Source organism: Guillardia theta, assembly GCF_000315625.1.
Source record: "Guillardia theta CCMP2712 unplaced genomic scaffold GUITHscaffold_144, whole genome shotgun sequence".
Classification (NCBI taxonomy): Eukaryota; class Cryptophyceae; order Pyrenomonadales; family Geminigeraceae; genus Guillardia; species Guillardia theta.
Genome location: NW_005434530.1, coordinates 64,375 through 84,363, shown reverse-complemented (window position 1 = coordinate 84,363; position 19,989 = coordinate 64,375). Strand labels below are relative to the sequence as shown.

Here is a 19,989-nt window from a genome sequence, read left to right as displayed (position 1 = left end):
CCTTCCCCCCCTCCCCCCCCCACCCCCCTCTCCTTCCCCTCCTCCTCTTCCACGACTTCCGCCTCCTTCAATTGCAGGCCACGTTCTTCATATCTCTCCTTCTCTCCTCCCCTTCTCCACATCTGATGGATATCCCTCGCCTCCTCACGCTGCTCCAGGAATGCTTCGATGGGCGAGGACCAAGGCGCTGGTGGTGGCGAGGAGCAGCACGGGCATGCTCAAGGACAAGTTAGCACAGACATGGCGACGGCTCTTCGGCTCTCGCGCTGCTGCCGGAGATCGCAGGGGGTGAAGGAGCAAGTTGACATGTCACGTGTAATGTAACAAACAAGGGGGGGAAGTCTTGAAAGACTTGGAGGTAGCGTCAGGAATGCGGGCACGACCTAGGGGTACCTAGAGGCACTGTGAAGGCTCGGGGGGAGGGGTAGACTGTCGAGCAGCTTCACACATCCTGAGTTGCCGTCAAGTCAACTGATCAAGTCACTTGGGACGGCAGTTGTCAGTCAGTGAGTTCGTAGTGACTCTCTTGGATCGCCGGGATACCCGGCCGCGGCTGCCCCCCCACGGCCCCCCTCTCCGAGGCTCCCCCCGGCGGGGCCCCCGCCGGTGACCTCCGAGTCGTCCGGGCCTTGCAGACTCGCCGGTAGGCCATCAGGCTAAGCAGCGTGACCAAGCGCTTGCAGGCACTCAGAAGTTGAAGTGATCACGAGACAGTCACGGCGCAGCAGCAAGTCGTCGAGTCATCTGGATGCGAGGGTCACGGCAGCGAAGAGCCTCGGAGCTTTTCATGTCCACCGGTGTCGTCGTGCAGTCACGTCAGCATACTCAAGGGACACGAGACCGTGTCGTTTCTTTACCGCATCGCTAGACCTCCGTAACTCTCCACCAGTCACGAAGACGTGACTGCTGTACAGTTACGTCGAGTCTTCATCGTCAACAAGAGCCTCCGTCCTCAGCCTCCCTCGCCAGCTCTCCTTCCCTACCATGCCTCCACCTGCCCTTCATCCCTCCCACTCCTCGACCTCCAGTCACAAGTTTACTCCCTCCTCCGCCTCTCCGCCTCCTTCGGACTTCCCCCCCCTCCCTGCTTCCCTTCCCCGTCCCTCCTCCTCCCCGCCTCCCCCCCGCCCCTCCCTCGGCTTCGGCCCCTCCCGCAGCAAGCAGCTTGACGCCCTCCAGCACGCCATCAAGCTCCTCACCGACCCCGACAGGCCCGACGCCCTTGGGTCCCTGCTGGGCTGCACCTTGACGGTACGGGAGGGCCGGGAGCAGCTGAAGACACGCGGCGCAAACATTGTCATGGTAGAGAGAATAGCATCTACACCTTGGAAACACCTTCCATGAATATTGCTGGGCTTACATATTCTACGACTCTTGTCCGACAGCATCTAGACCTTATGTATCTGTCACGATGGCCCGTCCATGCAAGCAAGTCTGCGGACCTGTAGTCGATGCTGCCGTCGCCCACCCAGTCGATTCTGCCACCGCCCACCTAGCTAGCCAGGGAAGGCAGCAAGGATTGCTCGGAGATGTCAGCAGTTCTCTCCTTTGGATGTGTTTGTCATGTTGTATGATAGCGTTGTGTAGTTATTTCTAGATATCATTTTGTACATCTTCTTTATCTGGATTTCTCCCAACAGACAATGAAGGGGTTTTGGGAGCTAGGCTCCGTAATGTATTGCCATGATTACCGTGTCTGCAAAAGCTTCTCTTGTTTCTGCTACACACGCGAGCTCCTTAGCGTGTTGAAGACCACTGTCAGTCAGCTATGGGAATGGGGCAGGAACAAAGCTCTGAAAGTAGGTGCTTGAGGCAGTATGACGAGTCTTTCTGAACATTGAAGTTCTCCTTTTGAACCACGTGAAGGTGGATTCAGACGGTGACAGACTTTATTTCAGAATGCAAGGCGACATGTACTTCACATCAACAACGCTCGAGGATGATTTGCTTAGCACAACTGTCCTGTAGCTGATACGTAAGGGTTACAGCTAGTTGCACCATTGATCATGAGGTTTGGTCTTTTCGTCCGAGTGCAGTTGGGCTGGAAGATGACTGCCCAACACTGATAGTAAGAAGCTGATAGCGACTGCAAGGAAACAGAGCAATCACGGACATCAGAGTCCATCTTCTCCAAATTTCCTGTTCCATACCACAGAGATACATTTCCTGAGCAAGACGATGGATCATTAGGGATGTCGAATGTGAAGAGCACAAATTTCAGCTGCATGTATTTCCAACCATCCGTTCCGATGTAGCAGGACGACGAAAGAGTCGAGACGAGCTTCAAGGCTCCGGGATCACTGTCGTGGACGATCAAGTCAAAGCTGACAGGTGTGCCTGTTGTTAAATTTCTGGCAGGTGAAGAGAGCCGAATCATCTTTTCCATGTTTGTAGATGGAACGTACAGATCCACGCTGTCTGGATTAAAGAACATCATCACCTCTATCAAATACAACACCAAAGAAGCTTCCACAACGTTTCCTGAACACGGATGTTGCACAAAAACGACATTGAAGCTGTTAGCAAGCATCAAGCATTTCTCGCATTGCTGGAAGATGTTGTCACCCCACAACGGTGAAACTGAGAGGAGAGTTGCTCGGACATCTTTGCAGTGGAGGAAGGAGGTGGCGGACTGAGCGAGCTCGGGTTGAACCGCGAGGCATACGATCACTATCAGACTCCATGGCCCCGTGTACATGCCGAGGAGGAACGGAAAATGTCGGGGTAGGGTGGGTGAAACACCCGTCCATTGTTGCTGTAAGGACCCTACCTTGTAGGTTTGTAGGGCCGCAACCTAAAAGGTAGGGTCCCCTGGCTCGTGGTCGGTTGAGCTAGGAAGTGAGCGTTGCAAAGAGACATGGCTCCATGCGCTGTGGTCTTGCTGTTGCTGTTGCTCCTGCCCATCACTTGCTGTCAACAATATCTCAATTGCGACAAGCTTGCTGTGACACAGAAATACCTCTACTCCAATTGGGGGATATTGCATGATAACTGTGAGACATGTTTGCAAGGAACCGAAGCGACGTTCATGGCAGAGCATCCATGCGACAAGCAAGTCATGAACGCGTTTCTCCTCTTGAAAGAAGTTTCTCATCTGTTTTTTTTCAAACAGGACAGCGTCGATGTGTTCTTAACAGATGTCATATCCGGGGCGTATCTGAGCATAACAACTTCCTCGCAGGCTTCTTCGGCTACACCATTTTCCATTCCCATCATTGGAAACACCACTGGAGTCCAAGACATCATGGCGCGTTACCCATCTGAGTGCAACATCAATCTCAATGCGCTCCATCCAACTCTCAAGGATATCATGCTTGAAAAGCAAGGCATTGCAGAAAAATGCTATTCACTTCAGTCATCTGGCCAATACAGTGCAGTATGCTCTTCTCCGGAGTACAGCAGCAGCTCGTATTGCAATGGGTTTTTGGAGATGTGGTACGGTGCAGGACGTGCAGTAAGCATCTCGCAGGAGTTTGAAGCTTGCTCAACATTGGTGCAGATGGGAAACACCTCCCAGGAATATTGCTGGGCTTACATATTCTACGACTCTTGCCCGACAGCATCTAGACCTTATGTATCTGTCACGATGGCCCGTCCATGCAAGCAAGTCTGCGGACCTGTAGTGGATGCTGCCGTGACCTACTCAGCTTACCAGGGAAGGCAGCAAGGATCCTTTGGCCCATATCTCAATTGCGACAAGCTTGCTGTGACACAAAAATACCTCTACTCCAATTGGGGGATATTGCATGATAACTGTGAGACATGTTTGCAAGGAACCGAAGCGACGTTCATGGCAGAGCATCCATGCGACAAGCAAGTCATGAACGCGTTTCTCCTCTTGAAAGAAGTTTCTCATCTGTTTTTTTTCAAACAGGACAGCGTCGATGTGTTCTTAACAGATGTCATATCCGGGGCGTATCTGAGCATAACAACTTCCTCGCAGGCTTCTTCGGCTACACCATTTTCCATTCCCATCATTGGAAACACCACTGGAGTCCAAGACATCATGGCGCGTTACCCATCTGAGTGCAACATCAATCTCAATGCGCTCCATCCAACTCTCAAGGATATCATGCTTGAAAAGCAAGGCATTGCAGAAAAATGCTATTCACTTCAGTCATCTGGCCAATACAGTGCAGTATGCTCTTCTCCGGAGTACAGCAGCGGCTCGTATTGCAATGGGTTTTTGGAGATGTGGTACGGTGCAGTACGTGCAGTAAGCATCTCGCAGGAGTTTGAAGCTTGCTCAACATTGGTGCAGATGGGAAACACCTCCCAGGAATATTGCTGGGCTTACATATTCTACGACTCTTGCCCGACAGCATCTAGACCTTATGTATCTGTCACGATGGCCCGTCCATGCAAGCAAGTCTGCGGACCTGTAGTCGATGCTGCCGTCGCCCACCCAGTCGATTCTGCCACCGCCCACCTAGCTAGCCAGGGAAGGCAGCAAGGATTGCTCGGAGATGTCAGCAGTTCTCTCCTTTGGATGTGTTTGTCATGTTGTATGATAGCGTTGTGTAGTTATTTCTAGATATCATTTTGTACATCTTCTTTATCTGGATTTCTCCCAACAGACGATCAAGGAGTTTTGGGAGCTAGGCTCCGTAATGTATCGCCATGAGTGATAATACTGTGCCTCCGAAAGTTTCTCTTGTTTTCGCTACATACGCGGGCTCCTTCGCGTGTCGAAAACCACTGTCAGTCAGCTATGGGAATGGGGCAGGAACAAAGCTCTGAAAGTAGGTGCTTGAGGCAGTATGACTACTGGAACCTGACCCACCAGTTTGCGAGGGGAAGGAGGGTATAGTAGAGACAAGGAAGGTGGGAGGGAGGGAGGAGAAGAGGGAGGCTGTCAGCCAAGGTCAGCACACGAGGAGTTGACGTCAAGTATCTTAGTGTCAGCAAGCTGCTTGACAGGTACGTGAGTTGCTGGACAGCTTCTGGTCCTTCATGGTCCTGGCGACGTCAAACTTTCTCTCGGCTGACGGGCCTTCACTCACTGGTACCGTTGGCAGTCGCAACCTCAGACACAAGGCAACCTACTTGTTTTCTTTCTGCCGTCTATCAGCTGCCTCCTCGAAACTTGCTGCTGTAGACCAAGGCGTCATCGGGCCAGTTTGCAAGAGACTTTGTCTTTTGAAGCAGCATCCATGATAAAAGAGATGTTGAGTTGTAAAGGCGTCAACATAACCAATCCAACTCCATGACGCCTCTGCCTTCTTCAAACATCTCTACCACCATCTCACGACTATCCGTGGAGTATCTCACCGCTACCTGTCGACTATCAGCCTTGAACACTCGGCTAGAGGCGATTGCCGAGCTGAGCACCAATACACAGACTCGTCGAGCAATCTAGTAGTTGTTACTTGATCGGTTATTCGCTATTACTGGAACCTGACCCTCGAGTTTGCGAGGGGGTTTACAGCAGTGCGGCCGTGACTCCAACAGGCGTCACGGCAACCGGAGCATCCGGAGTTAACCTGCTGGGCAAGGCTACGGTACATGATAAAGTCCCCGTCGGTCACGGCTACGTCAGTTTGCCGGAGTTGCAGGTTTACCGTGCGCTGTCACTGGCTGTGGTAAAGACTCATATCCATCTATCCTCGTGGCCCTCCGCCACTTCTTTCTTGAGCATGTTCATTTGACCCTGGTCAAACACGGACCAGTCACGATACCAAGATACATTTGACGGCTGCTAGCTCCGAAGAGGCAGTGGCACGACGTCAGTAGTAAAGATGCGATTCCCCTAGTTGCTTCCCCTACAAGGATCGAGGTCCCTTGCCTGTCTTGCAGCGTCAGGCATCAACCCCGACATGACTCTCCTTCCCTCCTCCCTCCTCCTCCCTCCCTCCTCTCTCCCTCCTCCCTCCCTCCTCCGCATTCGCCACCTTCCTCGTCCACTGCATGTGCTGACGGCTCCTCAACTTCCCCTTCTTCCCCTCCTTCGGACATCCCCCCCCTCCCTGCTTCCCTTCCCCGTCCCTCCTCCTCCCCGCCTCCCCCCCGCCCCTCCCTCGGCTTCGGCCCCTCCCGCAGCAAGCAGCTTGACGCCCTCCAGCACGCCATCAAGCTCCTCACCGACCCCGACAGGCCCGACGCCCTTGGGTCCCTGCTGGGCTGCACCTTGACGGTACGGGAGGGCCGGGAGCAGCTGAAGACACGAGGCGCGAACAAGGGCGGAAGGGAAGGGGACGTAAGGAAACGAGTGTCGTCGATGTAGGATGAGGGGTATAGTAGCGAGAAGGAAGGAGGTGGAAACAGATAAGGAGGGCATGAGTGATGTAAGAGTAAATGACAGATGATCGTCTAAGCATCTGTGTTCCGACACAGCTTCGCACATGAGGGACATCATCAAGGATGTGAGAGCAGTTGTAGATTGAAAGCCATGCACTAGTCGATCAGCATGTGCAATGGAGATCTATGTAGCTGCATGGGGCGTGTTGTCACTAAGTCATATAGAATGTTTTATTGTCTAAGTCATGCCTGCTCGAAACTTGATGATGGTACTGCTGTGAGATGTTGACAGAGCTCTGCCTGACGCCCATGGATCAGACATCAACTTCTATCTCGCGATGGAGCTGCGGATCGTGCAGCACGACTTGTTGTGAGGGGTATCAACCTGCCTTGCCAGTCACTGCTGTATGATTGCCCTGCCGTATTATCAGTGCCGTACCTCCACTTTTACTACCAGGACTTGGGGAATGTGAAACGCTGTAAGGCTGCCATGAGGTACTAGAGAATCTTATGAGTCACGGGCACGATCTCTGAAACGTTGCGTCTTGTGAGCACGGAAGAAGACTCCGAAGAGGTCGGGAGATGCGGAGGTACGTTCGCCCACTTTAAGTAGACTCGCTCCCTCCTCTCCCTCGCCACCACCACCACATCCTCCCTTCCCATCCTCTGCACGTCTGTCTCTTACACGTCCTCCTTGCTCTTTCCCTCCAGCTGTTTGTGAGTTTGCTTCCTATCTCAATCGCGATGACTCCTCTTCCCACTTGTTGTACAGCTAGCTCCCTCCCCTCTCCTTCAGCGTCCTCCTCTCAAGACAAGCCTGCAGCCAACATCACCCAGGATCTCGACCCTTCGACCTCTCCTGCTTCCTCCTCCCTGCCTATCGATCCGCCTGCAGCACCAGCTCCAAGGCAGCGTCATGACTTTGGTCCCTCCCGCAGGAAGCAACTAGACGCCCTCCAGCACTGCATCAAGCTCCTGACTGAAGCCAGCGAGCCCGAGGCTCTGAGATTCTTGACGGACTGCGCTTGGAATGAACGACGGGGCGGAAAGAGACTGGAGTCTTCATCAGCATGTTCACGACTGAATATGAACACATCTTGATAGACTTGCATCGCAATAAAGTCACATCTCCCGGATGATTGCATCTCAGCCAAGTCACAACTCAGTCAAATCACATCTCCATATGATCGAATGTCGATATGACAGGCTTTAATCAATCAAACGTGATCCTGATCTCGTACAAGACTTCTTTACAACTTCTCCACTCCCGATCGTCTCTGCAACGTCCACGACGCTATCTGTCAACACCAGCTGTAAATCCTTTCCTCGCAGTTATACTTCTGATGTCGCTAAATCTCTCCATGCCTTGTCAACATGACATGACTTGACCGACCAAGGTGTCGTAAACGTGCATCAGGTTGAAATCTAGTGATTTCAGCGGGGAGTTTATGTTGTGCGCTTGTATGACGCTGTCCTCGATTCAGCAGTTCATAGAGATCAAAACTTACAAGGAATAAACACAGGAAAAAACCTGCTGAAGGAAAGAGGAGCATTTCTTTCAGCAAGGCAATTGCGGGAGAGGCAGTTTCTTCAGTCCTTCTTGGGGTTGAGGAGCGTTTTGTGGTGGGTTTGGATGAAATACCTGAAGGTCTTTCAGTAACTTCCTTCAAGATAGCTGTCAACAACGTCCACCTGTGAATCATTCCGAGGAAGATCGCGAACCCTATTGCAAACACATGGAAAGCAACATGCCTGCAACAGCGCAAAGAGCAAGCATCATTGGAATGAGTAGGCTGTGACATGAAAGATGTCTCACTGGAATACGTTGAACGAATCCATGAAGGGATACCTGGAAACATCAGCGTCAGGGCGGGGGCGAACATGGTCGGCAGACTCACGGCCAGGTACCAGTGACGAAGAAGTTGGTCGTAACCAACGAGGAGTACCACAAGCCAAAATAGAAGTAGAAGACAAGATAGCTGTTGAAGCTACCGATGCTCTGGAACAGGATGTGAGTCTACGATCAGAATATCAGACTCCCTGACCTCCTTGACCTCCTTGGAGTCCATGATCAAGACGTCGATGATGGGCAAGATTGAGCTGAGGTCGGAGGTGTGAGAAGGAGAAGGTACCAGTCATTACATGTCCAACACAAGGAAAGGAGGACGAAACAGCAGTTGACACATCGGAGCAGAAAGAAGGGCGTATAAAATCAAATCAGGAGGACAAGAGTTTGTTGCCCCAATCTCACCAGGGTACGTGCAGGATGTGTTGATACAACCCGAAAGGGACTCCCTTTTCCTCAAAATTACCTCGCAGGAAAAGAGACATGGCCAGTACCTTAGCTTCATGGACAGCAACAACGTTGGTTTGAAACTGCCGGGGTGTTGTGTTACGAACTCTTCAGGAATCAAACATCTTTAAACACGATCAAACATCTTCAAACACGATCATCACCTTCTCGTTGAACCAACAGAACTTGTAGAACATGATCGTGACAAAAAAGCCCAGTCCTCCTGCCACCGCGATGCTGTCAGCGCCTATTTCGGCAGCTAGAAAATGACGATCATGACGAACCAGCAACGGGCGAAAACCAGTAAGTCCACCGTTTCAGAGCACTGACAGGTCAGTCACTCGGCATGCCAACATGCATCAGGAAACATGAATCACTTTGATCCGTTGCGTTGTGAGGGGAGAACTTCCATGATGAATCGAACAACAAAGTAGGCCGTTTGTATGTAAAGACATTGGACTGAAACTGCCAATCAAAACAAGAGACACGAGCAACCTCCACAGACCTGTCAAAAAAACCAACTTCCCCACAAAAGACTTGAGTAGGATTCTGAAGGAGCCAAGTCGTCAAGGATAGGCTTGTCTGATGCGAGCTCTCACGTCTCAAGCGTAGATTCAAGATAATCAGAATACAGCATGAAGCTTGCGCACAAAAACTGCAGTTGAAATAAGTGAGACTGAAGCAAGGTTTGATAATTCCGCCTCCTCCTCCACCACCACCACCACCACCACCACCACCACCACCATCGCTGGTTCATCCTCCACTCTCTACAGTTGCTCCTTTTCTTCCTCCTCTTGGTTCTATGCCTGTTGGATGATCGGATTGTGAGAGGAGTCGGTACCTCCCCCCGTAACTTCAGCAAAATTCAACGTTGATTAATTCAGGTGTGGTGAACGAACAACGTATATGCGATTATCAACTTTGATTCTCGTCATGAATGAATTACTGATTGTTCATCACAGCACTGATAAGACATCTCAAATTTGACAGAAGCATTACATGAGCGCATGCTAACCATAATCTTCCTCGCTGATTTAGCACCCCACTTGTGCCGTCGCGATTGATGATCCCTATTCCTGTGTTTGAGCTGATGTTGCTTCCTATCCCCGCTGATTATGCGCAACCTTATCTTCCCTTTCCTGATTTCACACAAAATACACACAGCTACTCATCATCCCCATCCTTTCCCTTCTCCTTGTCATCATCATCATCTTCTTCTTCTTCTTCTTCTTCTTCTTCTTCTTCTTCATCTTCATCTTCATCATCATCTTCTTCTTCTTCTTCTTCTTCTTCGTCGTCGTCGTCGTCGTCGTCGTCGTCATCCTTCTCCTTCTCCTTCTCCTCCTCCTTTTCCTCCTCCTTCTCCCTCTCCTCCCCCTCCTCCTTCTCCTCCTCTTACCAGTATCGCTGCTGATCCTGCTGCCATGTTACGTCGAAATTCTACCCTCCACTTGCGTGGTCGCAACACCACAAGCAACCAGTACCCCTCCTTTGACTTGATAATGAAGGGGTGGTATGAACACAGGGGAAGGGGTGGAGGTACAGGGTGGGTGGTTTTGTGGTAATGTAACGGGTAGTGAGATACTTCGGATAGACCGAGACAGTGGTACGGGTAGTACAACATTATCAATACCTGGGTAGGGTACTCCAGTACCCCTTGTATTGACCCCATAAATATATCAACAGTACAGGTCATGGTCGAAATCTGCTCTAATTTGGTGGGTACTCATGATCACACTCTGCCTTAGGGTAGGTGGAGTTAGGGGTGTCGCACCACGGGTGATTTTGATACAGAAATGTACGGTGGTATCCAAGAGGCCGAATTCGAAGTTCAGACGGGGGGTAGGGGTAGGATAGGGTGGGATGCAAGTATGGATTGGAGGGGTACTGTAAAGGAGATTGAGTGGGTAGGGTACGGGAAAATCCAGGGGTGACAAGGGTGGTCAGTTCATGGATCCCAGCAAACCGCAATGGGCTGAAGGGCGGGAAATGCAGAGAATGATGCAGGGAGGGAGAGGAAGGGGAAGGGGAAGATGATGACGCTTGTGAACAGTGTCGATGGTGATGATGTCATTGATGAAGATATGAACATGGGGAGATGAAGATGATAGTGATGATCGAGTAATGATTTGGAAGGTGCAAAGTATGTTTCCATCTGGAGTGGAGAAAAGATCAGATGCCTCGGTTTGGCAGTGAAGATGAAGATCGTTTAAACGTATCATTGGGTATGCAAGCATATTGAAAGCGCAGCGCCAGTGCGAATGCAAGTCACGACATCTGACATCATATTGATGTTCCAGGATGAAGCGAGAATCGCTGCCTTATCCCTGAGACACGCGCTCTCCTCGTGAGATCCATGGCATCCAGTGAAGACTCGGATACAACCGAGATCTCCATGCTTCCCTCCATCGGTAGGCAAGAGCTCTTGACAGTTTGTGGCAGTGACTCGTTGTCAGAGGAGAAGGCCGTCAGGAAGGCTGAGAAGCGAAGGTTCAGACCTCCCATCGTGTGTCTTGCTTTCTCCTCGGCATCTGCAGAGGCGCTCACAATGGTGCGACTGCGTGCTGGGAGACGGGGACGAGGGGAGTGAGAGGTTTCTTTTCAGGTCCTGAAGACTGTCGGCTGGCAGTCAAGAGACGTGCTTTATGAGAAGAGCGATATCTTCTGGGTCTCAACGTTAGATCAGCTCTTGACAAGGTTGAAATGCATCAGCAACAGACAAGTTTGCTCCAGGATACCAGGGATGTACATGCTGTGCGACAAGTGCCCCTTCTCCAAGGTAGCTCCTTGCGTCCTTGACCTTAGTTGATCTTGTCGCGCCAGATGATGGGGAGAGGGAGGAGCATATTTCGGTCCTTGTATGACTTCTACCCCGAGTCGTGGCTGCTCCCTGACGACCTCAAGGCCCTGAGCAGCGCCTGCACCTCGACCAAGGAGTTCTCCATCATCGTGAAGCCAAACTCGGGCTCGCAAGGGGACGGGATCTTCCTAGTGTCCAGCTACGAGGACCTCGTGAAGCGGATCTCCTCCGCGCCGGAAAGAGATCTGATAGCTCAGAGATACATCGATCGCCCCTTGCTGCTCGACGGCCTCAAGTTCGACCTCAGGGTGTACGTGCTGATCAGATCCATAGAGCCGCTGGACGTCTGGATCTGCCACGAGGGCCTGGCACGGTTCTGCACGGACAAGTATCATTTGCCCAACGCCAGAAACCTGAGCAAAGTGACGAGCCACCTGACCAACTACAGTCTCAACAAGCTGAGCGATCGATTCGTCCGACCTGACAACTCCCACATGGAGCTGCAGAGTGACGGGGAGGCCGCGACTGGGGAGTGGGGGGAGGAACAGGAGAGGAACGCCTCCAAAAGGTCGATCAGCTACGTCTTCCAAGAGATCTCCAGGCTGGGGTACAACACGGAGTCGATATGGGAACAGATCCATGACCTGGTACAGCAGACCTGTCTCCTCCTCCGGCCCTCCTTGTGTGAGAGTATCTACGAGCTCAAGGCAAGGGACCCAGGCTTGGCAGGGACCTCTTACTCCGGGGGGCCGAGCTGCTTCCACCTGCTGGGGTTTGACATCATGCTGGATGAGAAGTGCAAGCCGTGGCTGCTGGAGATGAACTGCAGCCCCAGGGTCGGCATCGACGACATCGAGGTGGTTGCCAAGGGGACAGAGGCCGAGGGCGTCAAGGTCTGCAGGTGCATGGAGCACCACAGGCCTCACGTGCACTTCATCTCTGAGGTGGATAGGAGAGTGAAGCTGCAAGCTCTGGGCGGAGCTCTGCTGCTGGTCAGTGAAGGGTTCAAGAACTCCAAGGTACTTTCCCACGGGTTCCGCGCAGACAGCAAGAAGCACCAGGAGCTCCTCTCGCAGTACAAGCAGGTAGACAGTCCTCTTGCTCTGCTCGCGGTCGCAGCTGACATGCTGAGCTTCAAGATCTGTGGAGAAGGAGTGGAAGTTCAGCACAAGTGAGCAGTTGTGTGCACTTGTGCTGGTGATGACAGCAAGTTGCCGCAGGGAGCTTGCGCTCATTGACCGGCTACACTCGCTGTACATCAAGGTACGTCCTGATCGACACAGAACAGTGCTGATGGGGCTTTCAGGTGTCAGGGTGTAAGAGGAAGATGGACAGCAGCCGTCTCCGTTTTCTCGTCAAGGTGACGGCCGCGGCTCGTCACTCTTCCCTTGACCTGCTAGCCTGCAGGAACTCGGGCTGCCGCAGAAGGAAGTTCGGAACGCTCAGCTGACTATCGACTCCATCTCTCTGCGAGCAAGGGCCAAGAAGGCGGGACTGAGTGAGATGATCCTGTTGTCATCGTTGCTCTTGACGCTCCTGTACCATCAGCTGGGTTTGACGACTTTCTTGATATTCTTATCGCCCTCGGCCGATCGCTGTATCCCTCCCTCAGCACCTTCGGTGACATCACGATCTTGCTGCGATGCCAGGCCTTATAAGTTTGGTGCAGATGCGCTTACGGAAGTTTGTCGTTCTGTTTGATGAGTTGTTGAAGCATATTAGATGTATATGGATAGATTATTTCATTATTTATTACTCTGATGTAGATGATTGTTGTAGAATACACTGAGAGTTCACAACCCTAAACATTCACGCATCGATGAGAAAGTCATACTTGTTTTCACGAGGAGAAAGACAGTCTTCCATCGGATTCTGCGAGTGGCAGGAAGAACAGAATCGGCTCTTGTGCAGCAACAGCCGTCCCACCTCCTTCTCCTTCAGCTTTTGTTGTTTGCCTCTCTTGTTCGCTACCTCTTCCAGTATTGCTTCCACCTTCTGTTTCATCTCTTCCCAGTCGTCCTCCCCATCCACGTCCTCCAGTGTTGTCCGAAGTAAATTCAAGCTTCTCTCTACAGCCTTGCCCTCGTCCTCGCACTTGACTTCCTTGTTGCTCTTTCGCAGCGCAGTCTGCGTCTGCCTCTCAAGCTCAGCGACACTGGCTGAGATTCTATGCTCTAGATCACTGAGAGCGATGACCAGCCCTTCCTTCTCTCGCTCCGCATGCTCCAGCTTTGCCAGCAACGTCTTGCTCTGCAACGTGTCTTGGGTCTCGTAGGAACCCACAGAGCAGGCGAAGTCGGAGGCATCACAACAACTATCGAAGTCCCGAGGAGAGAAGAAGTTTCTCTTGGGGCTCAGCATTGAGCCGAAGGAGGTAAAATTCAGCTCCCTGCGAGGCTCCTTCCTTAACTGCGATGGGATGTCTCCCAATTCATCTTCCACGAGCAGAGGCGACGGGAGGGCGTCCTCCTCCTCCTCCTCGCCCTCCTTCTTGCCTTGCCAGCCTTGAAGGATCCAACCAGCATAACTGCTGGTCACTCTGCTGGGCGATATGCAGGGCGGTTGTCCAGCCATCGGCATGCTGCTGTCAACTTTGACTTGAAAAGAATCATCGATGATCTCGGACGAGAGCCTGGTCCTGACCCAACGTGCTCTTCCTTTCTGATTCGACGACATCAGCTCGAGCTCACCAGCAAGATCCTTACAGGTGTGTTTGAATCAGCTCTGCCTCAACCTCTACTTCCGTGGTCTTCGCGCTCTCTCAAACGCTCTCGTGCTCTTCAACTTCAGTCTCCTGCTCTGCTTCTGCTCCGCACGCCTTCCACAATCCCCTCTATCCGCGCTGTTTGTGAACTGTTCGATCCTCTACCTCGGAATATTCCTAGCCTTGTCTCCACAGCTCTCGTCCTCGTCCTCGTCCTTCTCGTGCGATCTTGTTGCTCCTGTACGGTCTGCTCTATGTGCCTGACCGCACAGTTTCGTCCTTACTACCGTTATAACCCCCTCCCCCTTTGCTAGGTCGCAGTGTAGCACCACCCCTACCCCTCCACCCCTACGTGTGAGTAGTACGCAAACGACCCCCTGACTTCTTGACTACCATTTTACAATAGTCCAAGTACCCTACCCTATGACTGTCATGGCCCCCCGACGGCGCCCCACGAGCCACTTCGGGGACCCGTCGGACCCCTAGTGCTGACGGCCACCAAACTAGTGGCCCGGTGTGGTACCACCCCACCCCTCCCGTCCCCTCCCGTCCCCTCGGGCGTGATATCTATTCTTGAAATCAAATGATATCATATCATAGTATCCACCCCCGACCCACCCCCACGAATTGGACCATACGATCCCCTATATAGTACCCCTACTTCTGACCTGATACCATACAGTCAGAAGTGATCATTTTCCCATCAACTCACCACCCCACCCCTACGAGGCATGATCAGTGATATAGAACGTGACTATCACCCCCTCCTTAACCATCACAATGCAGATAAAAGCACCTGTACTTGTCCCTCACTTCAGTCACTGTTTACCACCCACCCCCCGTAATTCAGTAATTTCAGGTTGTTGGTTTTTACCCTTTTTGCCTTTTTGGAGGCACTGGCTGGACTGCATGACCTTGGACCCCTCCCCCCCACAGAACATGGACTCACCTACCCCATCTTTTCAGGTTGAAAATACCCCTATATTCGACAGAAAGGGATGAAGGACCCGGTAGTCGAGTACAGATACTTCCAGCTCCATGATCTGCGGGTGGCCGAGGCTCTTTACTACTGGAGGTCACGTGGCGCCATAACTTTGACTCTTGTGATAAATCGTGTAACTCTGAACAGGTCACGCGCTTCCGAGGCCCGGCCGGCCCGCGACTCAGACAGGCCGCGGGCTCGTCACCGGCGTCACGCCGGGAAGTTCGTGACGGTCCGATCCGTCTGGCCGCGTCCGGGCCACGCCACGCGGCCCCCCGGGCCGGAGCCACCGTCACCGCGAGACGGTCCCCCGGCGCCGCGAAAACGGTCCGGCGGAGCGCGCGGGGCCGCCGCGCCCCGGCCGGGCCCGGGTTAGCCGCCCTAGTACGGGCCCGGTCGGTCGGTCGGACCCGCCCCACGGTCCGACACTCGGTATCACACGTCACTGACGTTCACGGTTGCTCACTGTACTACGGTAGTACGCGGCACTGCCGGCCGCCGGGCACTGCGGCACACTGGCACGGGCGCGTCACTGACCGTGGATCGGACCGCCCGCCGCGCCGCCGCCGGCCAGACGTCGGACGCCGGTGCCAGTTTGACCGGACTCCGGAGCCCCGGACGCTACCGCGGCCGTCGGACTGCCTGCCTAATCAGTAGTACGCCCCGGGACTCGGAACCGTCCGGCGCCCGGCCGCCGGGGCCGCCCCCGCCGTCACTAAAAAGAAGTCACGCAAGTTTGCTTGTCGGCCCCGCCCGGTACGGTAAAAAGAAGTCAAGTTTGCTTGTCGGTTCCAAGCCTGAGCCCGCCCCCGCCGAAGACGTACCAGTACGGTACCGCGGCGACATGGCATAACAAGTGGAAGGACGAGACCGTAGGACGGAGAGGAGCTAGAGGATGCCATGGCCATGGCGCCGGAGACAAGAAGAGTGAGGAGCTTCGGAAGGGCTTCCACTTGGTGATGGCGAGCATAGTAGAGGGGATACAGGTGCAACAAGTCAGCGAGACTGAGGTCGCAGTCTCGAGGGTAGTCAAGGTAAGGGCTGGACTTGCGGCAGGTGCGGGGGGAGTCTGAGAGTTCGCCACGCAGGGAGACGAGCTGGAGGACGTGGACGTCGAAGTAGGGGACCTCCTCTTCTCAGCTGGGTCAGAGAAGCTCCTGGGACGACCAGCCAAGGAGCAGGTACGAGCGTTTCCTCCTCCGGCCCTCTCCCTCCTGATCCTCTTATGCGCTCGCTGTAGATACGCAAGCTCTCGGAGGCAGCAGAGGACGACTTCCTGCTCCGTCTCTTTCCCCTCGTCTTTCTCAAGCCAAACAAGCGGTCAATCTCGTCTGCAAGCTGACATGGGGCTGACGGACGTTCTCCTGCTAGGCTGGTGGAGATCTCGGCGTCAGGCAAGGCCTCGGACAGGAGCTGGGAGGGATCGCCGTCCTCCGTCGCCTCTTCCACTCCCTCCTCCAAGTTCCTCTCTTCTCCTCGCCTCTCCTCGCCTCTCGCCGGCATCGGCGCCCTGGTTCAGGTACATACACTTCTCATCGCGACCCCTTCCCCTTCCTCTGCCAACGTCACCTGACCCACTCCTTGCTGTATAGGTGGACCAGCAGTCGGGGGAGTTTGTCGTCTCTGGCCTCGTCCCCAAGGCTCCTGCCGCCATGTCGGGCGCCATGCGCGTGGGCGACGTGCTAGTGTCGATCGACGGCTTCACCTTGAGCTACCAGCGGCCGGAGGAAGTTCTGCCGCTCATGCTCGGGCCCGAGGGATCCATCGCTAGGATCTGCTTGCGGAGGGAGGACCCGTCAGGGCAGGAGGTACAGGCAACCCTCGCTCTGCGATCCTCGTCCTCGTCCTCGTCCTCGTCCTCGTCCTCGTCCTCGTCCTCGTCCTCGTCCTCGTCCTCGTCCTCGTCCTCGTCCTCGTCCTCGTCCTCGTCCTCGTCCTCGTCCTCGTCCTCGTCCTCGTCCTCGTCCTCGTTTTCGTCTTTTGTCTGCAAGATTCTCGACCTTTCTTGTTTCTTCTTTTCTCTCCGCCTCCGCCTCCCCCTCCGTCCTCCTGACTTGCGAGCATAGTTCAGCTGCTCCCTCAAGATCCGCCGTGGACATGCTCTCCCTCGCTCTCCTGCTCATCCCGCGTCCTCTGACAGGGAGCTTGACGGTCTTGCTCGCAGGATCTTCGAAGGTGAGGGAGAGGAGAGGAGGACACTGTTGTGCTTTACTGACGTTCCGTGCAGATCAGTCTGAGGCGAGAGGGGATGGGGAGGAGAGGAGAGAGGAGGAAGACACGAGGGAGGGAGAGGAGGAGAAAGGAGAGGAGAGGAGGGAGAAGGAGGGAAATGAGGAGAAGAGGAAAGAGATGGAAGCGGGGGAAAGGAGGGAGGAGGAGAAGACGAGAGAGGAGGAGGTTGCAGTGGGGAATAGAAAGGTTGGAAGTACAGGAAAGACGGAGGAGGAGGCAGATGCCATGACGGTCGGACGAGGCTCAGGGACCGAGGATGGAACGAGGAAGAAGGCCGTGAAGAGGACGAAGATGGGAGGACGAGGAGCGATGCTGCCTGGCACACGCGTGGAGTTCGCAGAAAATGACTTGCAAGTGCGTGAGGAGGGAGAGGAGCCTTGGGGACGTGGCGCGGAGGAGGCGATGGCGGAGGAAGAGATCAGAGGGGAGGGACAGGAAGGAGGAGGGGACAGGGAGGTCTGGATTCTCAAGGAGCAGCTGCGGGAGGACCAGGAAGGCACGAGGACGAGGGCGAGGGAGAGGGTGGGAGGTGGGGAGGCACCTGAAGAGGAAGGGGAAGACCCACAGGTTAGAGGAGGAGCAGGGGAAGGAGGAGGGAGGGGAGAAAAGATCGTAGGTGGCGGGAACGAAGCCGAGGCGACGGAGGAACTGGGCGTCGAGCAGGCTGAGGGTGACAGAGAGCAGAGGGCATGGATACAGAGCAAGGATGGACAAGGCCTGATAGAGGAGGACGCGACAGTGAATGAGGAGGAGGAGGAGAAAATGGAAGTCGAGGGGAAGAACGGCGGAGGGGAGATCGAGATGGCGAATGGACAATCGGGAGGGCAACGAACGAAGGAGGAGGAGGGGGAGGAGGAAACGAAAGGCAGAAATGGCAGCAGGGCGAGGGAGTTTGAAGTCGGGAAGGAGGCTGATGGGGAAGGAGAGGGCACTGCTGGGATGATGCCAGCTCAGAAAGAGGAGGAGGGAAATGGAGAGATATCGATACTGCAGGGCGAAAACGGAGAAGAAGATTATGACGAAGAGAAGTTGCCGCAGCAGGGACAGCAGCCGGAGGAAGAGGAGCAGCAGCCGGAGGAGGAGGAGGAGGAGGAGGAGGGGGAGGGGGCCAGCAAAGAGAAGGGAAAAGTGAGAGCGATGGTTAAGAGCGGGTGTGTGATGATGAACGGAGGAGGTGAGGAGAGAAATGCTGTGACGTGGAATGAAGAGGAGGCAAGAAGTGACCATGAGCGGGAAGGACCAAAAAAGGATGAGAAAGGGAGGGAGGCGAACAGGAACAAGAAGGAGGAGGAGGAGCGGAGGGAGGAGGAGGAGAACGTTGAGAAGGAGGAGGAGCAGGTGTACAATTTTGAGGATAATGATGCAGATGCAGATGCTGATGCTGATGCTGATGAGAAAGAAGAAGAGGCAAAGGAGCCAAAGGAGCCAAAGGAAGAAAGGGAAGAGGAGGCAAAGGAGGAGGAAGAGGTTGAGCTGGAGCGGGAGGAGGAGGGCAGAACTCTGGCAACAAAGGATCGGTATGCGGAGGAGGAGAGGAACGGTGGAGTCAGGACGGACCTGAAGGCTGGAGCCGATGTTGCCAATGACGAGGACGGCAAAGAAGCAAGCAATGGCAGCAACGAAGATAAGGAGGACGATGCCGAGGAGGAGCATCGACAGCAGGAAGATCTGAAGTTGAAGGCGGTGGTAGAGGAACATGCGTTTGTGTATGGTTATGTCAACGACGACGACGACGACGACGACGACGACGACGACGACGACGACGAGGACGACGAGGACGATGACGACGACGACGACGAGGAGGAGGAGATGAATCTGCTGATTGGTGTGCATACTCCTCGGCAAAACTGTCGCATCTTGTACGTTGAGGACCAGGAAGATAAGGGGCAGGAAGGGTATGAGGACAACAGACGCCCCGCTGACAAAGCAGAGGAAGGAGAGGAGGAGCGAAGCGAAGCGAGGGAATGGAAGCAAGGGTTTGCAGCTGAGTCAGAGTCAGGAGCAGGAGCAGGAGCAGGAGCAGGAGCAGAGGCAGGAGCAGGAGAAGCAAGAGGAGGAGGAGAAAGGAAAGGGGAATGGCGATCGGAAATCGGAGGAGGCGGGGTGACAGCAGCAGCCGCAGGGGGGAGACACGCTCTCGGGGGCGGAGGCGACGATGGTGGTGGTGGTGGAGGAGGAGCATCCGAAGTTGAAGGAGAAGTCCCGCCTGTGCGCTACGAAGAATTCGGCGGAGTCTTTCCAGCGGAAGAGCAGCGAGTCGGAGGGACGAAGGCATGGAAGCTCCACGAGGAGAAGGAGAGGCGGGTAGGGCAGGACAGGAAGCAGGAGGGAGGAGTCAGGAAGCAGGAAGGAGGACTGGAGTTTCGTCTCGGAGCTGTACAGGAACCAAGAGGAAGCAACCTTGTCATGCTGTCAGTTGTCTTCCTCCTCCCGTCTCCCCCCCCATCCTGTTTCCTGCCTTTTTCACTCTCTTGCCCTCTCCTACTACCCATCTCCTCCCTCTTCCTCTTCCTCTCCCTCTCCCTCTCCCTCTTCCTCTCCTTCGCCTCTCTATTCTTCCACTCTCCGTTCCCAACCCGGCCCGCTATCCTGCCCCCCCTCCCCCCCGCTGTTCCCTCTCCTCCCCCCCCCTTCTCTCCCCCTTCTCTCCTCCTCCTCTCTCCTTCCGTTGACGGACTCGCAGGCCTCCTGGCAGTCAGTCTCGTGTGTCCGCACTCGTCAAGGCCATCAAGGAGGTCAAG

The 19,989-nt window shown here is 54.3% G+C and overlaps 4 protein-coding genes across 4 annotated transcripts; 2 read left to right on the top strand and 2 right to left on the bottom strand.

Moving 5' to 3' along the window:
- Nucleotides 1-2,857: 2,857 nt before the first annotated feature.
- GUITHDRAFT_147191 (hypothetical protein) lies at nt 2,858-4,628 on the top strand (the record flags this gene model as incomplete). The annotated part of the gene is made up of 3 exons (XM_005821415.1): nt 2,858-4,216; nt 4,262-4,468; nt 4,578-4,628. 3 exons carry the CDS (start codon nt 2,858-2,860, stop codon nt 4,626-4,628), a joined length of 1,617 nt encoding a protein of 538 aa, XP_005821472.1.
- Nucleotides 4,629-7,827: 3,199 nt separating this feature from the next.
- Nucleotides 7,828-9,852, bottom strand: GUITHDRAFT_119328 (hypothetical protein; the record flags this gene model as incomplete). Its single annotated transcript, XM_005821414.1, has 12 exons — nt 7,828-7,879; nt 7,930-7,989; nt 8,054-8,086; nt 8,136-8,236; nt 8,283-8,337; nt 8,489-8,613; nt 8,695-8,777; nt 8,908-8,995; nt 9,049-9,079; nt 9,130-9,185; nt 9,572-9,639; nt 9,693-9,852. The coding sequence occupies 12 exons, from the start codon at nt 9,850-9,852 to the stop codon at nt 7,828-7,830; spliced, it is 912 nt and encodes a 303-aa protein (XP_005821471.1).
- A 1,073-nt stretch (nt 9,853-10,925) lies between these two features.
- GUITHDRAFT_119327 (hypothetical protein) lies at nt 10,926-13,031 on the top strand (the record flags this gene model as incomplete). Its single annotated transcript, XM_005821413.1, has 9 exons — nt 10,926-10,941; nt 10,987-11,081; nt 11,136-11,309; nt 11,354-12,501; nt 12,551-12,593; nt 12,637-12,690; nt 12,738-12,828; nt 12,879-12,950; nt 13,000-13,031. The coding sequence occupies 9 exons, from the start codon at nt 10,926-10,928 to the stop codon at nt 13,029-13,031; spliced, it is 1,725 nt and encodes a 574-aa protein (XP_005821470.1).
- Nucleotides 13,032-13,139: 108 nt separating this feature from the next.
- On the bottom strand, nt 13,140-14,006 carry GUITHDRAFT_119326 (hypothetical protein; the record flags this gene model as incomplete). The annotated part of the gene is made up of 1 exon (XM_005821412.1): nt 13,140-14,006. The coding sequence occupies one exon, from the start codon at nt 14,004-14,006 to the stop codon at nt 13,140-13,142; it is 867 nt and encodes a 288-aa protein (XP_005821469.1).
- Nucleotides 14,007-19,989: the final 5,983 nt, after the last annotated feature.